General features: G+C 37.6%; 1 protein-coding gene across 2 annotated transcripts in view; it reads right to left on the reverse strand.

Annotated features, from left to right (window-relative positions):
• The window catches only part of LOC131029612 (threonine--tRNA ligase, mitochondrial 1), a 174,094-nt gene extending 159,037 nt beyond the window's left edge, over positions 1–15,057 (reverse strand). For both annotated transcript variants that reach the window (XM_057960168.2, XM_057960167.2), the window contains exons 1-2: positions 14,620–15,057; positions 12,049–12,160 (exon numbers count right to left, since the gene is read on the reverse strand). In XM_057960168.2, the coding sequence (XP_057816151.2) occupies positions 12,049–12,160; positions 14,620–14,780 (273 nt within the window). In that variant the 5' untranslated portion in view covers positions 14,781–15,057. The remainder of the gene's footprint in view (positions 1–12,048; positions 12,161–14,619) is intronic.
• Positions 15,058–21,828: the final 6,771 nt, after the last annotated feature.

The following is a 21,828-nucleotide window of genomic DNA, read 5'->3' on the forward strand; positions in this document are numbered from 1 at the left end:
AGTGCACGAGCACAGGTTGTTCCCCTTCAGAATGGCTGATCTTGATCCGTTGCAGGTTACAGAGGAGAGAGTTTTCTTCTTTCTTGCAGTTATGACTCAATGCCCAATGGATTACACAGGCTACTGATTTACATGCTTAACAAGCAAGCGTCCCGCAGAGGTTGCCAAAAATGTTGTCATTTTATGACAACATTGTTCCATCAATGAGAACCGACCAGAGATATGTTCCATGGACCAGCGCTGCCCCAGTTTGATCAAAGAGGAAGCAATTGAATCATGAAGTATGAAGTGTTGTCTTGCCGGAACTCCCAAGTTCCCAAGTTCCTAAGTCTCCTCTTCTCTTTCCCGGAACTCTGGAACCTAACTCTGGAACCCCAAGGTTCCGAAGTTCCTTTCCTTAGTCTCCTCTTCTCTTCCCCGGAACCTCGAGGTTCCGAAGTTCCTTTCCTTAGTCTCCTCTTCTCTTCCCCAGGACTCCGGAACCCCGAGGTTCCGAAGTTCTTTTCCTTAGCCTCCTCTTCTCTTCCCCGAAACTCTGGAACCCCAAGGTTTTGAAATTCCTTAGTCCTCAATCCCGAAATCCCAAGCCTAAGTCTTCCCAACCTGTGTTTCCAAAGTCTTCCCAACTTGCTTCCGCCTTGCAACACTTCTAGATGGCGTGATCAACACTCAAGGCTTTTAATGCTCCAACAACTCTTGCGACCAGTTTTCTATATAAGGTTGTTATGCCTCACTGTAAAAGGTTCTCTCCCTACTGGCTTTAGCTATTCTTATGCTCTCTCACTTCTCTTGAAGACTTGTATTTATCTTGCATTTTTGCAACTGTAAGTTTGGCCATTGGCCTTATAATGAATTGAAATCATCATTCTTGTCTTGCTTCAACTTATGTATGTTGTGAATGTATTCTTACCTTCATTGTAAGTGTATGTTTGTGGCTTTCTTTCACATATATGTTGTGTTAACCTGTTTCTGTGTGTGACTTGTGGGAAACCTTCTCCCCTCTTGACATTCAGCAAGTTCTAACCTCCATACGTGCGTTGAGGTCATTCATGCAACTGAAGTTTGTGCATATCCTAGGTATTTCAGTTGATTCTTTGTAGCATTTCGAGTGGGGAGAGAAACATCTCTTATCTTGGTGAATCACCTCCTTTCATTTTTAGCATTTCTCTCCTCCCTTTTCCTCTGCAAGCTGTCAGGATAGGTTTAGAAGTAAGATTTGGAGTGTTGAGTTGGTTCAACACCTGCACTTGGATTGAGAAGTAAGTCAGCCTTCTCCAGAGATTCAACCCCCTTGCGCAAGGTCCAACACTTTGGGGTTGTTTCCATGTTTCACAAGGTTGCTGAGTTGATAGCTCAGCAAGGGTGCAAGCTTTTGTGATAACAGGAACCCCTTCTTTCTAGCTGCAATAATCAGAGGTTAGCTTGGAAGGGGAAATGGTTGTCCTCAATGAGCAAAGTATTAATATTGAAAGTAGTTATTTTAGTAATTCCAATATAATTCTTGTTATGCCTAAAAACTGTCCAACAAAACAATAGAGGCTATTAATCAAAAACTAGGGAATTTCTTCTAGAAGTGTTCCTCTAAAGAAAAATAATGATCCCATTGATTGCTTGGGACACAATATGGAGACCGAAAATGGTCAGGGTGTTGGCTTGAGAAGGAGGCCAATCCTCAACACTAAATTAGAAGCCAAACTTGTGGGAGGCATCTACTCCAAACCCCATCTCAAATGGGCAAGAATTTTACCACACAAGTATTTACACTCAAATGACCCAGATAGAATTTTAACACTAGAGTCGACTCAGAGGATTAGCCATTTGAAACTTTCTTTTGACAAGCAAATAATCGATTATCAATCATATCATGTGGGATATCAACTCAAGGAGTGAGTATCTAGCCTTCAAAGAGTTCCCAAACTTAATGGAAGCAAGAGAAAGTTTTGAATTTGTTTGGGAGCAATATGTGAGAGATTATATGACTACGACTACTGAGGATGGCTAAAGGGAATGGTATTTGAAAAGTTGTAGGGCCTAAACTCAACAAAAATAAGAGACTTTATTGAGAATAAGCTTGAGGGTAGTAAGATTTTTATTTCCAATGGAAAAGATAGCATCAAATAGTGTGGGGCCAAAATAGGGAACATAAGCGTTAGAAGAAGCTGCAATAAAAAAGAAGGATTGGCCAACTCATTCATGTTGGAACAAAAATTGTTTGCCCAAAGCTAGGTAATTTGCCTGGACAATTTTACATAAAAGAATTATTACGGCAAAAAGACTTCACAAGCTAGGTTTCGAAGGGCCCTCAAAATGTATCATGTGTGAACAATAAGAGGACTTAGTGGACCACTTGTTGCCAACTTGCAATTTTGTACTTACAAGAAGTGGGTACAAACCACATGTTGCCAACTTGCAATTTTGTTGAAAATTATTGAAGTGTATAGAAAATAAGCTAAAATGGGTCAGCCATTTACCACAAAAAATCTTATTCCTATTCATTGCCTAGTCAATTTTCTACAAGAACGTTGTCTTATCCAACATATGGATTATTTGCACCTTGATGGTTGTTTGGAAACTTTGGAAAGAAAGGAATAGAAAAACCTCTCAAGAGAAAAAAGTTGATAAGTTATTTACTCACAAAATTAGAAATTGCAATTGAGGAAACAATAAACAATGCAACCAAAAACCAGATTTTAAAAAGCAACTCATTCACTTCTTTGAATAATAAAATCTTGAAGGAATGGAAAGGTCTATTGGTCCCCCTGTGTTCATGAGGTGGCCAGCGTTAATCAAATCCCAAACCCAAGATTATGTGTCAAATGGATCCCCCCTCCCAAAGGTTGGTACAAGCTAAACTTTGTTAAGGCTTCAAGAGGTAACTCAGGTTGCTCAAGGATAAAATATATAATCAAAGACCATAATGGCAAGCTAACTGAGTCAGCAGCAAAAAAACTCAAGAAAGGAACTAATGATGAGGTGAAAACCCAGTCCATTCTCCTTGAACTTCAAACATACAAACTATTATATATAAATCAAATATTCGTATAGGGAGAATATTTGATTATAATCAAGGCCATCCATAGGAAATCCTTACCAAACTAGAAAATCAATATTCTTAATCAGTGTTGACACCTAATTGAAGATTTATAGGCATATATTTTAAGCCAAATCAATAGAGAAGCAAACAGTGACACAAGTGCATTGACAAACATGGCAATTGAAATGAATGAGTGTATAATTGACAACTATCCACACACATAAAGGAAGATGGAGCCAAATATACCATTTAACTTCCCACAATGTAACAATAGGAATTCATTGACTTTGAGTTGAGGCTACGTTTAGATCACATCAAAACAATGTGTAGAAATAGGAGTAATGGAGAGTACACAATTTCTCATTGCTAAAATCATTAAGTAACCAGCCTAATAATGGGCCTGATCGGGTTAATCCGGACTCTTGCAAGGAGAAGTTAGTGGAGTGGTCCAAACCGAGGGAAGGATACTATAAAATTAACTTTGATGGGGCATCAAAGGGCAATACAAGACCTTCAGGTGCCGGATATGTGGCACAAGATTGGGAGGGTAATATTGTAGGAATTGGAACTTCAAAATTATTAGAGGGAACAAATAATGAAGTGGAGGCACAGGCGGCAATCCAAGCGCTAAAAATGGCCAAAAAAATGGCATTTTGAACATACAACTCGAAGGTGACTTTTTGATAATAATAAATGCCATTAAAAAGGGTGAAATTCATGCTTGGAATTTAAACAAGCATGTAACAGTTGTCAAACAATTAATAGCAACATTTGAAGATTTTGAAATCTTGCATGTGCTGAGATTGGGGAATGAGGTGGCTAACAAACTATTCAAATGGGTATTGACATTAAATGATGGGCCAAATGATGGTGTGATGGAGGATTTTCGAGATATTGTGCTCGATCTCTCAGATGGTGTGTACGCCATAATTTTCAATAGCATTAATGAAAGAGTGAGTTTGGCGGAGTGATTTGACAAGGGTTGTCAAGGATGTAAATAAAGCCTATGGAGGAAGCATTTGGATGTCATTAAGGAAGACGATTGGCGATTGCAGAGAAACATGGAGACCACCTTTAAATTGCTCACACCAATGCAACAACTCGAATTTTTGGGCAAAATCACAAAGAAGAGAATTAAAACTCTCTTCAAATTTGATGAGGATATCTTTGTGCAATTCATGGAGATATTGTTGGGTGTGGACTTTTTGATGAAAGAATATAGATACAAGACCAACATTGACATTGTGTCAATGGTGGTGGCATGGGATCCAAAAGTTGACCGAAAAGAAGAAATAGAGTGATTTCTAAAGGAATGCATGGACAATGAATGGCTGTATGGTTTGCAAATGGTGCTGGAATGTGCAATCCCGGGAGCAAGGTTTATGCCCACGAAGGTGGCAGATGAGGAGAATCCCCAACAACTGATGTTGTTCATTCAGTGGGCAAAGGAGACCGACAAAGATGAGTGACGGGTAGAGGCATACATTGGGTGGGATTCACTGAAGCATTTCTTGTGGAAGAAGGAACATAAAAAAAGCAAAGGGAAAAAGGAAGGCAGAGACAGTAGGTGAACCAAAAAAAGGATTCGAGCTGACCGATTAAAGGAGTGAGGAAGAAATGATAGATGAAAGATTTTTGTAAATTTTGTTCAAATTCTGTTTTTTGTGTAAATTCGAAGTAGTTTGATATGTATGTTTTAGACTATTATACTATGTATATGTTGTTAAATTTGTGACCTAGTTCAGTAATCAGCTTTATAGCATTTAATTATTTGCTAACATTAAGTAAACCATAGTCACGTAAATGCAAGAATGAAAACAAGAGAGCAAGAGACCAACACACCCTGGGAAAACTTCCAAGGAGGAAAAACCCAGCACTAAAGACCCACAGGTCAGATTATGTATTTAATCTTAATTGTATCAATACAATACTTAGCTTGACTCTTCAGATCTGCTCCCTTTTAACATATCAGATCTACCCCTTCTAATTACACCAAGTCTGCATCAAGGAATACCAAATGCCTTCTATCTTCTTGAACTAATTTGCACAGTCCTCTTCTATATTTCGCACAGTCCTCTTCTATATTTCACAACTTTAGTTGCAGAGCTATTTCGCTGATTGCATGAGGAATTGAATGAAAAATTATTTGAGTTTGCATTTGATCTTTATTTATATGAGCTCTTAACCCATATAACTTTTAAGTCGGCCTTAATGCATTTTGGCGCCAATTTGATTTAATTGTGGCGTGGAGATATGGGGCTGGTCCTGTCTTGGGGGCACGTTACCCTTTTAGGATAGGACCCAGTCCTATATGGGTTCGGATGTTGCCTTACGGCAATGTGAACCCTTCTTACCTAGTTATAAACAACACTCCCTCTTAACTAGGGAAGAAGAGAATACATAATCTGAACCTTTAGAGTTCCATCTAGCGACTAGCACACAAGCATAGAATGGATCTAGCACACAAGCATAGAATTATATCTTCCACCTAGCACACAAGCATGGGATGGTTCTAGCACACAAGCATGGGATGTGTAATACACAAGTGGGTCTTTACATAATTACAATTTTCCATCTAGCACACAAGCATAGATTAATTTTTTATTTTTATTCTTTTCATTCTTGCACACAAGCAAAGAATGATCAAAACGCTGCAGATAGAGTCACTGAGATTGAAGCTCCCTCTCAACCAAGGTTTCATTTTTCACAATACCAAGTCTGTCTCTGAAGTATTTGAACTTCACTCTAGATAAGGGTTTGGTAAGAACATTTGCAACCTGTTCATCTGTGCTAATATACTTTAGCTGAATGGTGCCTCTTTGCACCATATCACGAATGAAGTGATAGTGCGTTTCCACATGTTTGGACCGATCATGGAACACAGGATTTACTGACATCTTTATACAACTTTGATTATCACAATGAATGGTGGTAGGACCACTAGATTGACCAAATAATCCAACCAGAAGTTTGCGAAGCCACACTGCTTCTCTAGATGCAACAGATGCTACAATGTACTCAGCTTTTGCAGTGCTTAATGCTACCGAAGATTGCTTCCTACATGCCCAAGAGATTACTGCAGAGCCCAAATTGAAAAAGATACCCAAAGTACTTTTCCGGTCCTTGACACTTCCTGCCCAATCTGAAACTGAATAGCCTTCCAAGAAGATTGAGGTATTAAGTGAATACTTCAACCCATAACCAATAGTGCCACATAGGTATCTTAGAATGTGTTTGGCAGCAAGCAAGTGAACAAGTTTAGGCAAGCACATGAACTGACTGAGGGCATTCATAGCATAATAGATATCTGGTCTAGTATTGACTAGATACATCAAGGATCCAATCAACTGGTTGTACTCAGATGGATCTGCAAAATCAAAGTTAGTTGCAGAAACACTTAACTTCTTTAAGTTAGATTTCATAGGAGTAGACATGGGTTTACAATCCATCATTCTAAATCTTTTCGGAATATCAATAGTGTACTTTCCTTGACTTAGAAAAAAATTCATTTGGCTTTTGCCATACTTCTAACCCTAGGAAGTAATGCATTAGACATAAATCCTTCATTTCAAATTCTGAGGCTAATTCTTTCTTACATCTTATAATTAATTTATTTTCACCAATGAGAAATAAATCATCCACATACAAAACCAGAATGAGCATATCATCATTATATATCTTCAAGTAAATGTTAGCATCAGCATCATTCTTACGAAATCCTAAGCTTACTAAGTACTTATCAATTCTTTCATACCAAGCACGAGGGGCCTGTTTGAGCCCATATAAGGCTTTCTTCAACCTGCAAACATGAGAATCTCTTTTATGGATTACATAACATTCTGGTTGCTCAATATAGACTTCTTCCTCAATGGCACCATTGAGGAAGGTTGTTTTAACGTCCATTTGATGCAGCTCCCAACCTTTGGCTGCAGCAATAGCTATTATAGATCTAATAGAAGTATATCTAGCAACAGGAGCAAAAGTTTCCTCATAATCTATTCCTTCCTTTTGAGAAAAACCATGGGCTACAAATCTAGCTTTATATTTTTCAATACTACCATCAGCATTATGCTTAATTTTAAACAACCATTTCGAAGAAACAATAGACTTACCTTTGGGTCTGGGCACAATGTCCCAGACATCATTCTTGATGATAGACCCATACTCTTCATCCATGGCTGATTTCCAAGCATGATGGGACATAGATTCTTCGACATTGAGAGGTTCAGACTCAATGATATTACACATCACAGAAATGTAGTTGGCGTGATTTTGGAATCTCTTGCTCTCTCTAAAGGTTCCTTTGGGAGCAAATCCTTCAACATCTTGAATAGTGTTTCTAACCCAAAGTGGCCTCTTCTTGCAGACCACAATATCCTTAGGTATATCTGTAGAGTCCATGGGTTCTATTGGGTCATCCTGAACTTCCTATTCCAGGAGGTCAGTGGACTCCTTCTGTATCTCAGGGTTAGCATCAACTTTTGAATCTTGATTTTCAATCACCATATCATTATTATCACATAATGAACCTTTAGATCTTTTGAAAGCAATATCTTCTTCAAAAGTTACATCTCGACTTACCTCAACATACCTTTGACCTGAAATGTAGATCCTGAAGGCTTTGGAAGATTCATTGTATCCCACTGAGATGCCTTTCTTTCCAGAGGGATCCAACTTGGTTCGTTTTTCCTTAGGCACATGAACATACACAGGGCTCCCGAATATCCTTAGGTGGCTAATGTCAAGTTTGATTCCTGTAGAGGCTTCTTCAGGGGTTACATTCTTTAGAGCTCGATGAGGAAATCTATTCTGAATGTAAACTGATGTTTTGGATGCCTCCGCCCATAGAAAGGGTTGCAGGTCTTGATCATGAATCATGACTCTTGCAGCTTCAACAATGGTCTTGTTCTTTCTTTCAGCAACTCCATTTTGGTGACGATTGTAGGGAATACAGAACTCCCTCTTAATTCCTGCCTTAATACAGAAATCATAAAAACTACCTGAGGTGTACTCACCTCCATTGTCAGACCTTAAACATTTAATTTGATTTCCAGTAGTGTTTTCAACCAAGGCTTTGAATTCTTTAAATCTGTTTAGGACTTCTTCAGACTCTTTAGATTTAAGAAAGTAAATCCATGTTTTCCTAGAGAAATCATCTATGAAGATAACATAATAAAGGAAGCCGCTAGGAGATGCTACAGACATGGGACCAAATAAATCTGAATGAATGAGCTCTAACTTTTCTTTAGCCCTACTATCACTTTTATGAAAAGGGTTCTTTACATTCTTACCCATTGCACAACCTTTACAAGCATCATCATGAGATAAACTCAGTTTAGGCATACCTTTAACCATTTTACCGAGAGTGGGATGGGCTTGAAAGTGTAGATGTCCAAGTCTTCTATGCCATAGCTCACATGATTCAGGGGCATCATGGATGAGAGCTTGAATTGGAATAGTTGCAAGCTTATATAAACTATCACATCTATTTCCAATAACACGAGCAGTTTTGAAATTAGATTTCTTAGACCAAGCAAATACTTTCCGTTCAGAAAATGCTATTTGCAAACCCTTATCTTCTAAGGCAGAAATGGAAATAAGATTTCTTTTAATATCAGGTACAAAAAGGATATCACAAAGTTGTAAGGAAATACCAGAATCTAGTTTTAAAAAGGTAGTACCAGAGACTTTTACTAAGTATCGAGCATCATCACCAATTACCACGTGAAGGTTGGTATCCTTTTCTCTCAAATCTGAAAGATGCTCACGAAAACCTGAGATGTGTCTGGAGGCACCACTGTCAATTATCCAAGTATCACTGTCTGTAGGAACATTGCTTGATAGAGCAGAGATAAGAAGATAGTCCTCATTTTGTTCAGCAACTTCATTTAAATTGACTTCCCTTTCCTTGGGATTATTTTGACAATCTCTGGCATAGTGACCATACTTATCACATCTGAAGCAACGAATGTGGGAGGAATCTCTTGACTTCTTCCTTGGATCATAGGAGGAGGATCTAAAATCTTTGCTTCTCTTTTCTTTCTTCCAATGTCCACCTTTCCTAGATTTAGCTAAGAGAACATGATTATCATCTTTGTGAGAGTACTTGAGTTTTCCTCTTACCTCAATTCGAGATTCCTCTTCAATGCAACCAAATTGAAGACGCTCAAAGTTGGGATGATCAGCTCTTCCACCAATGCTACGAATGAATGGTTCCCATTCATCAGGTAGACCATTTAATGCAATCATAACAAGATCTTTATCCAAAATTTGGCAATCAAGAGTACTTAGTTTGTCCTTTAGTTCATTGATCTTCATGAAGTAGGCCATGATTGAGTCTTCTTCTTTCATTTTCATGTGAAGAAGTTGTTGCCTTAGAGCAAGAGCCCTACTGAGGTTGTTGACTTCATACATCCCTTCCAAGTGTTTGATCATTTCCCTGGCAGACGCAAATTTTGATATGACAGTGACAAGATGATTCTTGACAGATTCAATTATGATCTTCCTAGCCTTGAGGGAGTCTTTCTTGAACTGCTTCAATTCTTCAGCATCTTCAGAAGGGGACAGCCTTTCTTCTTCTGCGAATTTTAGCAGATCATTCTCTTCAAGGATCAATAGAATACAGACTTTCCAAGCAGCAAAATCAAGGGCTCCATCAAGTCTATCTTCAACCTTCAAACCTGACATTTTAATCTGAAAACAAACAACAACTATATGCAACAAATGATTTACTAAAATCTGAAGTTAGTAACACCTTAGCTCTGATACCATGTTAAATTTGTGACCTAGTTCAGTAATCAGCTTTGTAGCATTTAATTGTTTGCTAACATTAAGTAAACCATAATCAAGTAAATGCAAGAATGAAAACAAGAGAGCAAGAGACCAACACAAATACCTTGGGAAAACCTCCAAGGAGGAAAAACCCAGCACTAAAGACCCACAGGTCAGATTATGTATTTAATCTTAATTGCATCAATACAATACTTAGCTTGACTCTTCAGATCTGCTCCCTTTTAACATATCAGATCTGTCCCTTCTAATTACACCGAGTCTGCATCAAGGAATACCAAATGCCTTCTATCTTCTTGAACTAATTCGCATAGTCCTCTTCTATATTTCGCAACTTTAGTTGCAGAGCTATTTCACTGATTGCATGAGGAATTGAATGAAAAATGATTTGAGTTTGCATTTGATCTTTATTTATATGAGCTCTTAACCCATATAACTCCTAAGTCGGCCTTAATGCATTTTGGCACCAATTTGATTTAATTGTGGCATGGTACATATTTACTGTGGCGTGGAGATATGGGGCTGTTCCTGTCTTGGGGGCATGTTACCGTTTTAGGATAGGACCCAGTCCTATATGGGTTCGGATGTTGCCTTAAGGCAATCCGAACCCTTCTTACCTAGTTATAAACAACATATGGATGTAAAGGGCAGCATATATTGGATAGATGTAATTAGGGTTTTGGGTGGCAGAATACTTGGCTATGGACTCCATTAATGGAGTAGTTTTGATTCTGTTTTTTGATGGTGTATAGATGATACTATGGCGACTGTTATTTTGCTTTGAAAATTAATAAAATATTATTATTACTGACGAAAAAAAAATCATTAAGAAATCTCCTTTAAGGTCCATTGAAATGCCTTGCAGCCTCCCACTTCTTAAAAGAACTGGAGATATTTGCTATGGATACCACAGTCAAAAAAGGAAAATTGTTTTCCTAGATGAAATATCAAACTTTAGGTTGAGAAAGATCTTTAAGACCCAAGGTAGTCATCATTCTCCATGTGATAAGGGTCATGATGGGTGAGACTTTTCTCTCCACAACTCAGCAATACAAAATTAATATGGATATTTCTTTGATGTTTGTAGTGGTTTTCCTCTAGGTAGGGGAGTCCAAGGATGTCATCAAGATTGTACTTGAAGCCCTAATAGGACCAAGGTGGGTAAGGGATTAAGGGGTTTAAGGAAATATTGGATGATGTTGTGGTTGGTCTTAGATTGTACCCAGGTGCAACAATTTGGCCAATCATCAATCCACCATATACTAGTTCTTGGGTCCTATTTATTATCTTGGTGGTGGGGTAGTATGAAATGCAAAGGAAACAAAAGGCTAAGCTAAGTAGTCAGTCAAATTCCTCAAAGTGGCTTTCGGAGCAATGCCAATGCAAGGGGTGGATTGGTCTTTCACAATCAATGAAGTTCACATTCGAAATTGGGAGAAGAAGGTAAAATTTAGCCAGAGGTTTGATCAATGTCAAATAGTAGAAGAAATGTGAAGGGTCGAAGAAAGTAAAATTTAGCCAGAGGTTTGATCAATGTCAAATAGTAGAAGAAATGTAAAGGGTCATCTAATAAACAGATAGGTATAGAATGCAATAGCTAAAGTTGTGGATAGTATTGATATGTAATTCTATCACCCTACAAGGTTTTGTTCAGGGCGCTCCTTTGGAGCAGCCACCCAGAAAATGTAGTTCTTTTTTTATATCTATATTAAGGGGTATTGTCCCCTATGGCTATGTTTACCTATCAAAAGAAAATTTAAGAAAAAGCAACTCAAATTTAAACAGAAATAGATGATTTCAAACTTTGATAACTAATACAGCTCTTCAATTGTCAACAATTTAGGCCTCAAATTCAGATATCAAGACAACCACAGAGATACAAATAAATCCCAAAAAAGATATCTAATTTCATTAGTTTCTAAAGTTCACCACCAAATCACTAGATTTAGCATATTGATAAAGATCAATTGTAAAAGATATGCTAGACGGAAAGGCATGCAAATACTTCCATACCTGCAATAAAATTATTAAAACACTGTAACTACTCAAGCTGTGACCTTTCTTAAACATAAGCCTAAAAGGAACGGAATAAAGAAGCACTATTGACATACTCAAAGGAAATGTGGGCTTTTCAGAAGCCATTTTTTATTTACAAACATGACTGAATGATCAAATAAGACAGAAATCAACAAAAACACAGGCACTTGTCAATTTATACAACTCACCTCTGATATCAAAGCAGAAGCAGCCAAGCCTTTTGAGATTTCCTTTGCAATATCCATAGGAGAAGTAATCCATTTCTTCCCCTCCTTCACTTGACCATCAGGAAGAGTGATCCTATGAAAAGGAATCGGTAATGGAAATCAATATGCTTATATGCTCAAATCAAAAACCCACTCTTAATGATCCATCCTAATAAAATCATGTAAATGTTAAATATAAACATATAGTTGAAAAGGAAAAATGAGGAAATTATATCCTTCAGAAACAGAAAACAGTAACTGTCATGCCAAATGTACAATTTTTAATACAAAGATACAGCCTGCTAAGTTGCGAAGGAGAATTATAACTTTGCACAAAGACATGGAATAAGACATGGCTTATCCAAACAGTTAACTGAATATGCCTGGGAAGGCACCAACAATGTGGAAGGAAAGTTGTTTGAAGCCTTGGCAAGGGATGTTACTAAGAATTTTACCCAGATAAGAAATCTAGGAGACTAAAAGAAACTATCAAACATCACTATGTTAGACTCCCTTATTGCTTTGAATAGTCGGAAAGTAGAACATGCAAAAAAGAATGTATCTAACTTCAATTGTTTTTAGTTGTTTGCTACAGAAAGCTTTCTAAAGGGAGATTGAAATTAATTCAATTTTATACATTAACTACCCTAACACCTGCCAAGTTGCAATGAAGAAATATAACTGCGCCCAAAGACATGGACTAAGAGATAGTTAATCCAGACAGTCACCTGGATGTGCCTGGACAACAACCAGCAACATAAAAGGGAAGTTGTTTGAAGCCTTGGCGAGGGATGTTAATAAAAATTTGACCCAGATCAGAACAATGGGAGACTGGAAGGAGCATCAAATGGCACTGTGGTACATTTTATGACTTATATATTGCTTGGAAAATGAAGTAGCTAGAATACATTTCTATATATCTAACTTCAACATCTTTTAGCTGTATTCTTGGAAAAATTTGACCTGTAGATTGAAATGCAATTACATAATATATTTCAATCAAATATAACTGAAGTTGGCTTAAAAGAGAAAATCAACTCTTGCATGCCCCCAATCTCAATACACCAGTATTTTACAGAAATTGTAGCCGAATTCAGCAGAATGTACCAAGATCAATACAGAGATCGTAATTTCATTAACATATGTGAATGTTTGTAACATATATTTTTTATTTTTATAGTTACACATATCTGCAGCCATTGGGGTACCACATATGACATTTCTAAAAAATCTTGCACACTGTTGATACCTTAAATTGAAAATATTAATATGGACAATGACACTGAATTTGAATACCATTTACATAACTACAAAGAAAAGCAGACAGTTATGCAGTTAAGAATAAATCTTTTTCCATGGTTGTTGTAAAGTTCAAAGAAGAAATAGACAAAGCAAGAAATGCGAGCGACAGTCAGATTTGTGACTTAAGAAGGTTCAAGACATGATACCAGTTCACATTTAAATGTGGTAATTATGATCCTATCAGAAAAATATAAAAAGTGCTCTTAAGTAAGACTGCTCAGACTCAGTGTGAAACAGAATTTTGTACAAATACAGTGCTGTGCTATAATATTTATTGTGCAGGTGATCTATACGCATCCTCTTGCAATACTCACTCCCAAGTGTCCTTCATGCATAATTCATCTGTAAAGTTCTTTCTAGCATTTCCAGATCCAGGGTACATAAACAAATTCTAATAACCCCTGGCCTCTGTGGCATATCTGCTCTTGGACGATGGCCCCAATCACTCTGCAAACAATCCACTGTGACCAATCCTTAGTGGAATTGCACAAGTATCTTGCTTTCAAAGATGATGCGATGACTCCAGTGCTGTAGTTTTGCAAAGACTGTTTCCAGATTAAAAGTTGTAAAATCAGTTTGAGGGATGGTTCGGTTAACGGTCCAGCCAGTCATGGGGAGATAATCATGATGTTGGCATTGGTATTGGTATATACTATTAGAATTTTGTTACAATTAAATGATTATTTGTGCTGCTCCCATTTCAACTGCGGCGCTGATCTCATAGAATTCATTTTTTTGTAAAACTGCAAAGTTCAAAATATTTACCTGAAAATGCCGAATGGCTATTTTTTAGAAGGAACAATTTAACCTGCAACTCGCTTCTTGTACGTAGCAGTAATTTAAAATGCCTGCAGAGACATTTGAACCATCTTTTTCCCAAAGGGTAGAAGTAGCATATACTTGGTGCTATTTTTTTAAACATTTTCTCAAAAATGAGTAACATTTTTTGATCTGCAACTCTCTAAAAAGCAATAGCAGGAAAAACATATTGTGCTCTACGGAACCCTACATCTGCATTTGGCTCTGAAATTTTCACTGCAGCACAAAATTGCTAAAGCCCCATGCACAGGACCAGTAGGCTAAAGCAACAAATTAGAATTCTGACGATCTCATTTACAATAGAATCTCACACTTCAAGTTCAAAAAACCTGAAGTTCATGTCCAATACGAATGTATGAAGATCCATTCGTTAAGCAGATTGAACTTTGTTTTTGGTTAAAGGTTGTTTAGGGATTTTATGTTTTGACTAACCTGATAGGCTCTCCTCCAATTTTTTGACGCTCTTGTTGCTGCTGGGCCTGGATCAGTTCAAACATTTTGATGCGCTTTGAATCAATTGTAGTCAGATACGATTCATCTTTCTTAAAGCCTGCAGGGTGAGCAGCCGCGCCACCACAACAACCTTCCCCCATAATTACTATTTTTTTTCGCTGTAAACTGCCTAATCCTTCCAAGCTCAAAATCAAACCTGAGTTCTCACATCAACGGCATGAATGTAATATTTGGTTTTAAAGAGTTTTTTGTTTTACCCTGCGTTTACTCTGTATTTTTTTCAGATTGAAATTGGATTTATGGCCTACAGCTTCTTGAATTCGATAGCTTGTAAACCACGTCAGAAATTAAACCCTAAAAGAGAGCACGCATAAACCTTGGGTAAAAGTTTATATTAGAATCGGACTTGATGAGGTGAAGAGTTCGATTCCTTTCTCGTCGTTTAAACATTTCAGTTTTGTTTAAAAAATGAAGTGCGAATTAAAGTGAATATTTGTGAATAAAAATATTCTTAAAAGAGGTGTCGAGGAAGGGGATGTTAGTGGAACAGCATTAGTTATGGTTCATGTTATTCTTTGTACATCTAACTTTTCAATTACTAATTTTAAAAATATTAAAAAAATAAATAACTAAAAGTTTATTTATTTATGTATCAATAATCATTCATTTTTTAGTTTTTTGGATCATAATTGATCAATTTTTGCACATTTATTAGTACCAATAGTGCACAACTACTGGGGCATTTTTGCATAAGTATTGACGATTTTAAGTGTACGGTTATTGGGACATCTTTAAGCAGGTATTGGGCAACATTTTGAAATGTGTACTTTTTTTACCACGGCATACATAATGGATCCCATAGCATGCATCATTACTTCCCAAAAGCTAAAACTATAGCTATAAGTAGTTAAGTCGCATTCAGAGAACCCAAAAAAAAATGGTAAAAATCTGATGTACCATTTAGAATCTTTAGGTGTGTGAAGTTAGCAGTAACGACTACTAGTACGCTTCCCCTACCCTTTGTGACAATATGTGTTCAACATTCTTTGGATATACATTTGATCATGTTTATAAACTAGCATACTTATATTTTATGAATAAAAATCATGTAAGGATACCAAAAGATATCAAATTTATATAAAATAAAATAAAGCATTAAACAAATGACAAGATTTATTATTTATATCAATTAAAGCATATATAAGGACCATATTGCATTGATTAATTGACCAAACATTGAAGCCTCGTTTACAAGATAAATATACATGCAAGAAATTGAATGTAATAATCCTTAACACTTTCCAAGCATAGCAAAAAAATGGAGCGAATCAAGCAGCGGGAGGAGCGAAGACAATTGATGGAAGATCGATGGGATCAACAGGAAGAAGGCAGAGAGGGATTCAGAGGTGAACAAAAGCCAAGATGACAAAGGCAATTGGACTAGAATCAATTGAGCCAGAGAATGGGCAATGGATGTAGAGATCACAATCTTGATGGATGAACTTAGAGAAAGATCCATGCTAAATCAACACAGGACCATGAACCAATGCGTCAGTGATCAAGGGTAGATAAGGGGAAATAGAGATCACAACACACAATGGGTTTTTCAGGGAGGCTATTGGGTAGATAGAAGTTACTCGGATTGCCACTTTCAGCGATCGGGCAACCAAAGTCAGGATACAATTGGGGAAGAAGGAAGGGTTTGCCATGGCTGCAAATGTGCAACAGAAGAAACTTGGATGTTCTCCCACCAACAGTAGATTGAGAAGGTTGGACAAATTTCAAATCCTCCAACTTCCGTGGAGATAATGGGCTTCAGAAACGTAGGAATAGGAAGCTATGGTATAAGGGTCCTACAAGAGACATTGACTCTAAAATCTAGCGGAAGAAGATAAACCCTAGCATGACAATTGCATAAATAGATCGGGCAAGGAGAATCAATAAAGGGAAAGAGAAACTGGCTCCAAAGGAGGGGACTTCAAATTGGTTTAAGGATAATACAAGTATGGGTCCCAGTCCACCTCCCTCGAAAAAATCTATGTCAATTGAGATAGGCAAATTAAAAAATGAAATAGATAGATTAAAGGAGAAATGGATTTATCTAAAATGGGGAGGGATCACAACAGAGTCCAGATTAGTTGAAAATTGGTGCTACGATACTTGGGGGGAGAATATCTATTTTGTACCCTAACAAATGATTTTTTCATGATCATCTTCCCATCAAACCAAGAAAAATGGAAGGCCCTAAACGGTGGCCCTCACTATCTGAAAAGCACAAGTGTACATATGATTGATTGGTACCCGAACTTCAATCCGTGGAAACGTGAATTAGGGGTAGGGCCAGTTTGGGTGAGGTTGTACGAAATTCTGCCAAAATACTGGGAAGCAAGTATTCTAAGAGATATTGGAGGTAATATGGGCTACTTCATTGCTATGGATGAGATTATGGTAGATAGGAGTCAAGGGGCTTATATTAGGTTGTGCTTGGGGATAACACTGCAACAAATACTCCCACGTGTAATTGACCTCCTTACTGAGAATGGGAACAAATCGGTAAAAGTAGAAAGAGAATACCAATTGGTATTATGTCATATTTGTAGATCAAAGGAGCATGGCAACCTGGATTGTTTGGGGATGGTTTGAATTAATGGAGCCAACATGTATGATTATAGTATAAGCAGACATAAAACATAGATAAATCCAAGAGAGCAAAAGACTTGGCAGGAGCTAGAGCAAAATTTGGAGGATGGGCTCATTAGGGACATATTGGGAAGCAAATACTTGTCCACAATGATTCAGACAAATGATATAGATGTCAAGCTACTCAATATAGAGGTGGATTCACGTGATGACAAGACGACCCCATCACAGGGAGAACGGGTTTTTATTAGCATGACAGACCCTTCTGAAGATATGAATAGGCAAAAAATAACAGAGTCCATCCCAGAGGATAATGGTTTGGGTCTGGATAAATGTAACAATATAGTCAATGTGGAGTCAAAAATGAAACCACCCATTACTAATGGGGCTGGAGATGTTGTGGCAAAGATTATATGTGAGGGTGATCGAGCTTGGGTCACATCAAACATAGAAAAACAAATAGAGGTTGTAGGTAACAAAGATGTGATCACACAAGAATTGGAAGGGGTTGTGGAATACAATCGAGGGGATATGGAAGATGACAAGGAGAATGAGGTAATAGAGGAAGGTAGCATGGAATCAGATTTGCATCAACATGAAGGATTTGGATATGAACATATCAATATTATGGAAGAGCATGGTATACATCAAACACAATCAAAGTTGAAGAAACCCCATATGGAATCAAAGAAGAAGAGGGGGGCCAAATTAAATAAATCCAAACTGGTCATGGCTATGAATGTCATGGGTTAAATGAAATTGAGAAACAAGAAGGAAGTCATCCTTCCCAAGGAGGCATGAAGCTCGTAACTTGGAATGCTAAGGGCATGAATTCCCCTAGCAAGTGGCACTTAATCAAGCATCAAATTGACCTAAGCAAAGCTGACATGGTGGTATTACAAGAAACAAAGTGGAGTAAGGAAGAATCTCAAAACAAAATGAGAATTTGGAGGCAATGGGAAGGGTGTTTTATAGAGGTGGTTGGGGCATCTGGGGGTATAGGTATTGTGTAGAATCCTCTAATAGTCCAATGCTCATTGGTAAAAGATTGTCAAAATTGGATGGTGGTCAAGTGTAGGATAATGAGCCAAAATAGAGAGATATTGGTCATGAATGTGTATGGGCCAATCTCAAAAATAGCTAAAAGGAATTTGTGGCCGGACCTAAATAAGTGGTTGGGTCTGGAGAATGGGATGTCCATAATTTTATCCGATGATTTCAATGCTACATTGAATAATACGGCGAAGCAGGGTGGGATGCAACAAATTTCTAGAACTCAATTGGATTTCCAAGCCTTTGTATATGAAAATAACTTGAGAGAAATTGAGGCCACAAACAAGAGGTTTACCTAGACAAAGAGGAGGCTAGGGTTTACCAACATTACAGAATAATTGGGTAGGTTCATGCTATATGGGAATTAGGAGCATCTGAGAGATACCTTTCAAAACACAATATTGCCATTCACTGGAATGGATCATTTCCCTATTTCCCTATTCAAATGATCATCAATACAGAGGTGTCGAAGGGGTGGTAGCCCATTCAGATTTGAAAATATGTGGTTGAGGGATGTTGAATTACATAGACTAATCAAGTCTTGGTGGAGTGAGGTCAGTGTGGGGGCCAATTGTAGGTTGTATCTATTCAGCTAGAAGTTGGCACATATCAAGAATAAGCTAAAAGCCTGGAACAAAACTCAGTTTAAGAACATATTTGAGGAAAAACCCAAGGTGGAAGAGGAGATACGCGCTTTAAATATGAAAGTCATTGAGAGAGGAATGGTGAAAGAGGACTACGAACAAGAAAAAAGTCTGAAAGTAGAGCTCGCTAAGATAATGCCCAGGGAAAAAATATACTGACGTCAAAAATGAAGAGATGTCTGGTAAAAAGAGGGGGACAGTAATACCAAATATTTTCACAAAACAATAATTGTCAATAGGGAAAGAACAAAATCACATAAATAAAAGAAGAAGATGGTTCAAAAGCACAATCTTTGGATGAGGTAAATACATAAGCGATACAATACTTCCAAACAATATTGAATAAGGATATAGAAAATCATGACACAAAAAGGGAGGACTTCCTAAGTCACATCCCTAATCTGATTGGTGAGGATGATAACTTGGAACTATTCAAACCCATCAACCTAGAAGAAGTGAAGGAGGTCACTTTCTAGCTTAGTGCAGACAAGGCTCTTAGTCCTGATGGCTTCCCTACAAAAAAATTTTAGGCCTTTTGGGACATAAGTGGTATTGATTTACACAAGGTGGTAGAAAAGTCCAAAAGAAGATCGATTGTGCTTGGTTCTCTCAATCACAACTTTATTGCACTTGTTCCTAAGAAGAAGGATGCATGTTGTATGGGTGACTTTAGGCCCGTTGTACTATGCAACACGACATATAAAATAGTAACTAAGATTATTGCCAATTGCCTAAAGAAAGTGCTAAAGAAGATCATCTCAAATCAGCAGAGTGGATTTTCTCCAAGAAGGTCTATAATGGAAGGCATTATCGTTGCTCACGAGACCATTCACGTGGTGAGGAAAACCAAGCATCCAAGTAAGGTGATCAAATTGGACATACTTAAGGTTTATGATTTGGTGGATAGATAGTTCCTACTGAGCATTTTAAGGAAGTTTGGCTTTGGAGAAAGGTGGGTTGAATAGATTAATAGTTGCATGTCCACTTCAAGATTTTTTGTACTTGTCAACAATGTGGTGCATGGTTATTTTGGGTAATCCAGGGGTATACAACAGGGAGAACCCTTGTCCCTGTTCCTCTTTATAATTATGGTTGAAGGTTTGGGAAGGGCAATATCTCATTTAGAAGAATTGGACAGTGGGATGGCATACAATTCACACACGGGGTGGATGTTGTAACCCATCAGTAATTCGTAGATGATACGATTATTTTTGGGGATGCCGCAAGAAGGGAAGCTAGAAGAATCTAAATTGTGTTGGATAACTACAACAAAGCCTCAGGATAGTCAATCAAGTGGAGGAAGTCGAAGGTGTTCTTCCTAATTGTACAACCTAGTATGCAAAGAGATGTTGGCAGAATTTGGGGACTGAAAGCCGCTAACCTCCCAGGAAGATACTTAGGGATACCATTATTTGGTGGGCATAACAAAAAATGTTTCTAGGAAACATTGATCAATAGTTGTAAAATGAAAATGGAATGGTGGAAAGGGAAATGGTTATTATTGGTTGGTAGGATATTAATGTTGAAGTAGTTCTAGTTGTTATTCCTACTCCATGTCATGTATGAAGATCCCCAAGGCTGTGGAAGATATCCTAACTTATCTAATGAGACACTTCTTTTGGAATGGGCCAAAAGATAATCACAAAATACTTGTGATATCATGGGATAAGATATGTAAACCTCTTGGAGCTAAAGGAGTAGGCCTCAAGCAATTTCACATGATGAATTTAGTTATGGGGGTTAAATTGGTTTGGAGTATGTTTCGCAATGGAGATCGAAGATGGGTACAAATACTGAAAAGAAAATATTTGGATTCAGATGGACCATTTAGTATCCTTATACACAAAACCCACCTACAGGATTGACAATATGAAATTTCATTATGGAATGTAGAGACATCATAACCAAACATATTACATGGGAAGTGAATAATGGCAGAGTGCTTCCTTCTGGGAAGATCCTTGGGATGGGCACCATAAGCTCATCTCCTTCCCTCATTTAGACATTATCAAGGAAGAAACAAAAAGAACTTGGGGTAACTGACTATTTGAATATGGATACGTGGACAATATTAATGAAAAGTATAAATGGTGTTGGAAATCCTTGGAAGCAATCAATGTCCCACAAGAACAAAAAGATGAGCTAAATAGATTTCTTATAGGTAGGTGCATCATATGGACAAGAATGGATGATGAAATTAGGTGGTGTGCATCCAAAGATGCGGAGTATAAGGTCAAGATGGGCTATCAAATAAAGGAGGTCATTTTGAAAGATCAACATTGGCCAAAGGTCTTGTTGTGAGGTAAATTTGTTCTACCTAATGCAGGGGAATTTTCATGGTTGGCCATTCAAAACCAAATCCCAACTCAGGATAGATTGGAAAAAATAGGAATTGTTGGGCTTGGTAGGTGTACGCTATGTCAAAATTATGAAGATAATCCGAATCATTTATTGCTACATTACCTGTATGTGGAGAGTTGTTGGAAATTCTTCCTACAAAAATAATCTTCAAACTCCACCACCTGGATTCTTTAGAGATTGGTTGTGTATGTGGCCCAGGAAAAACCCAAAGTGTGTGTTTGGAAGTCTATGGCAGGTCATACCTTCAACTATTATCTAGGATGTGTGAAAAGAGCGGAACAAAAGAATATCCAAGAAGCAATCAATGGCTAGGGACAGGTTGATCAAGAAGATTGGGGACTCTATTATCGAGCTTGTAAATGTAGCGGCTAAGTCAAAATCCACCAAGAACAATGTATTCACGATGTGGATGATAACATGATGAAAAAATTCAAAGGTCTCTAATTATCCCCATTATGGTGGGTGATGGTGACTACAATCAAAAGAAGAA

The sequence above is a fragment of the Cryptomeria japonica genome, chromosome 3 (assembly GCF_030272615.1).
Source record: "Cryptomeria japonica chromosome 3, Sugi_1.0, whole genome shotgun sequence".
NCBI lineage: Eukaryota > Viridiplantae > Streptophyta > Pinopsida > Cupressales > Cupressaceae > Cryptomeria > Cryptomeria japonica.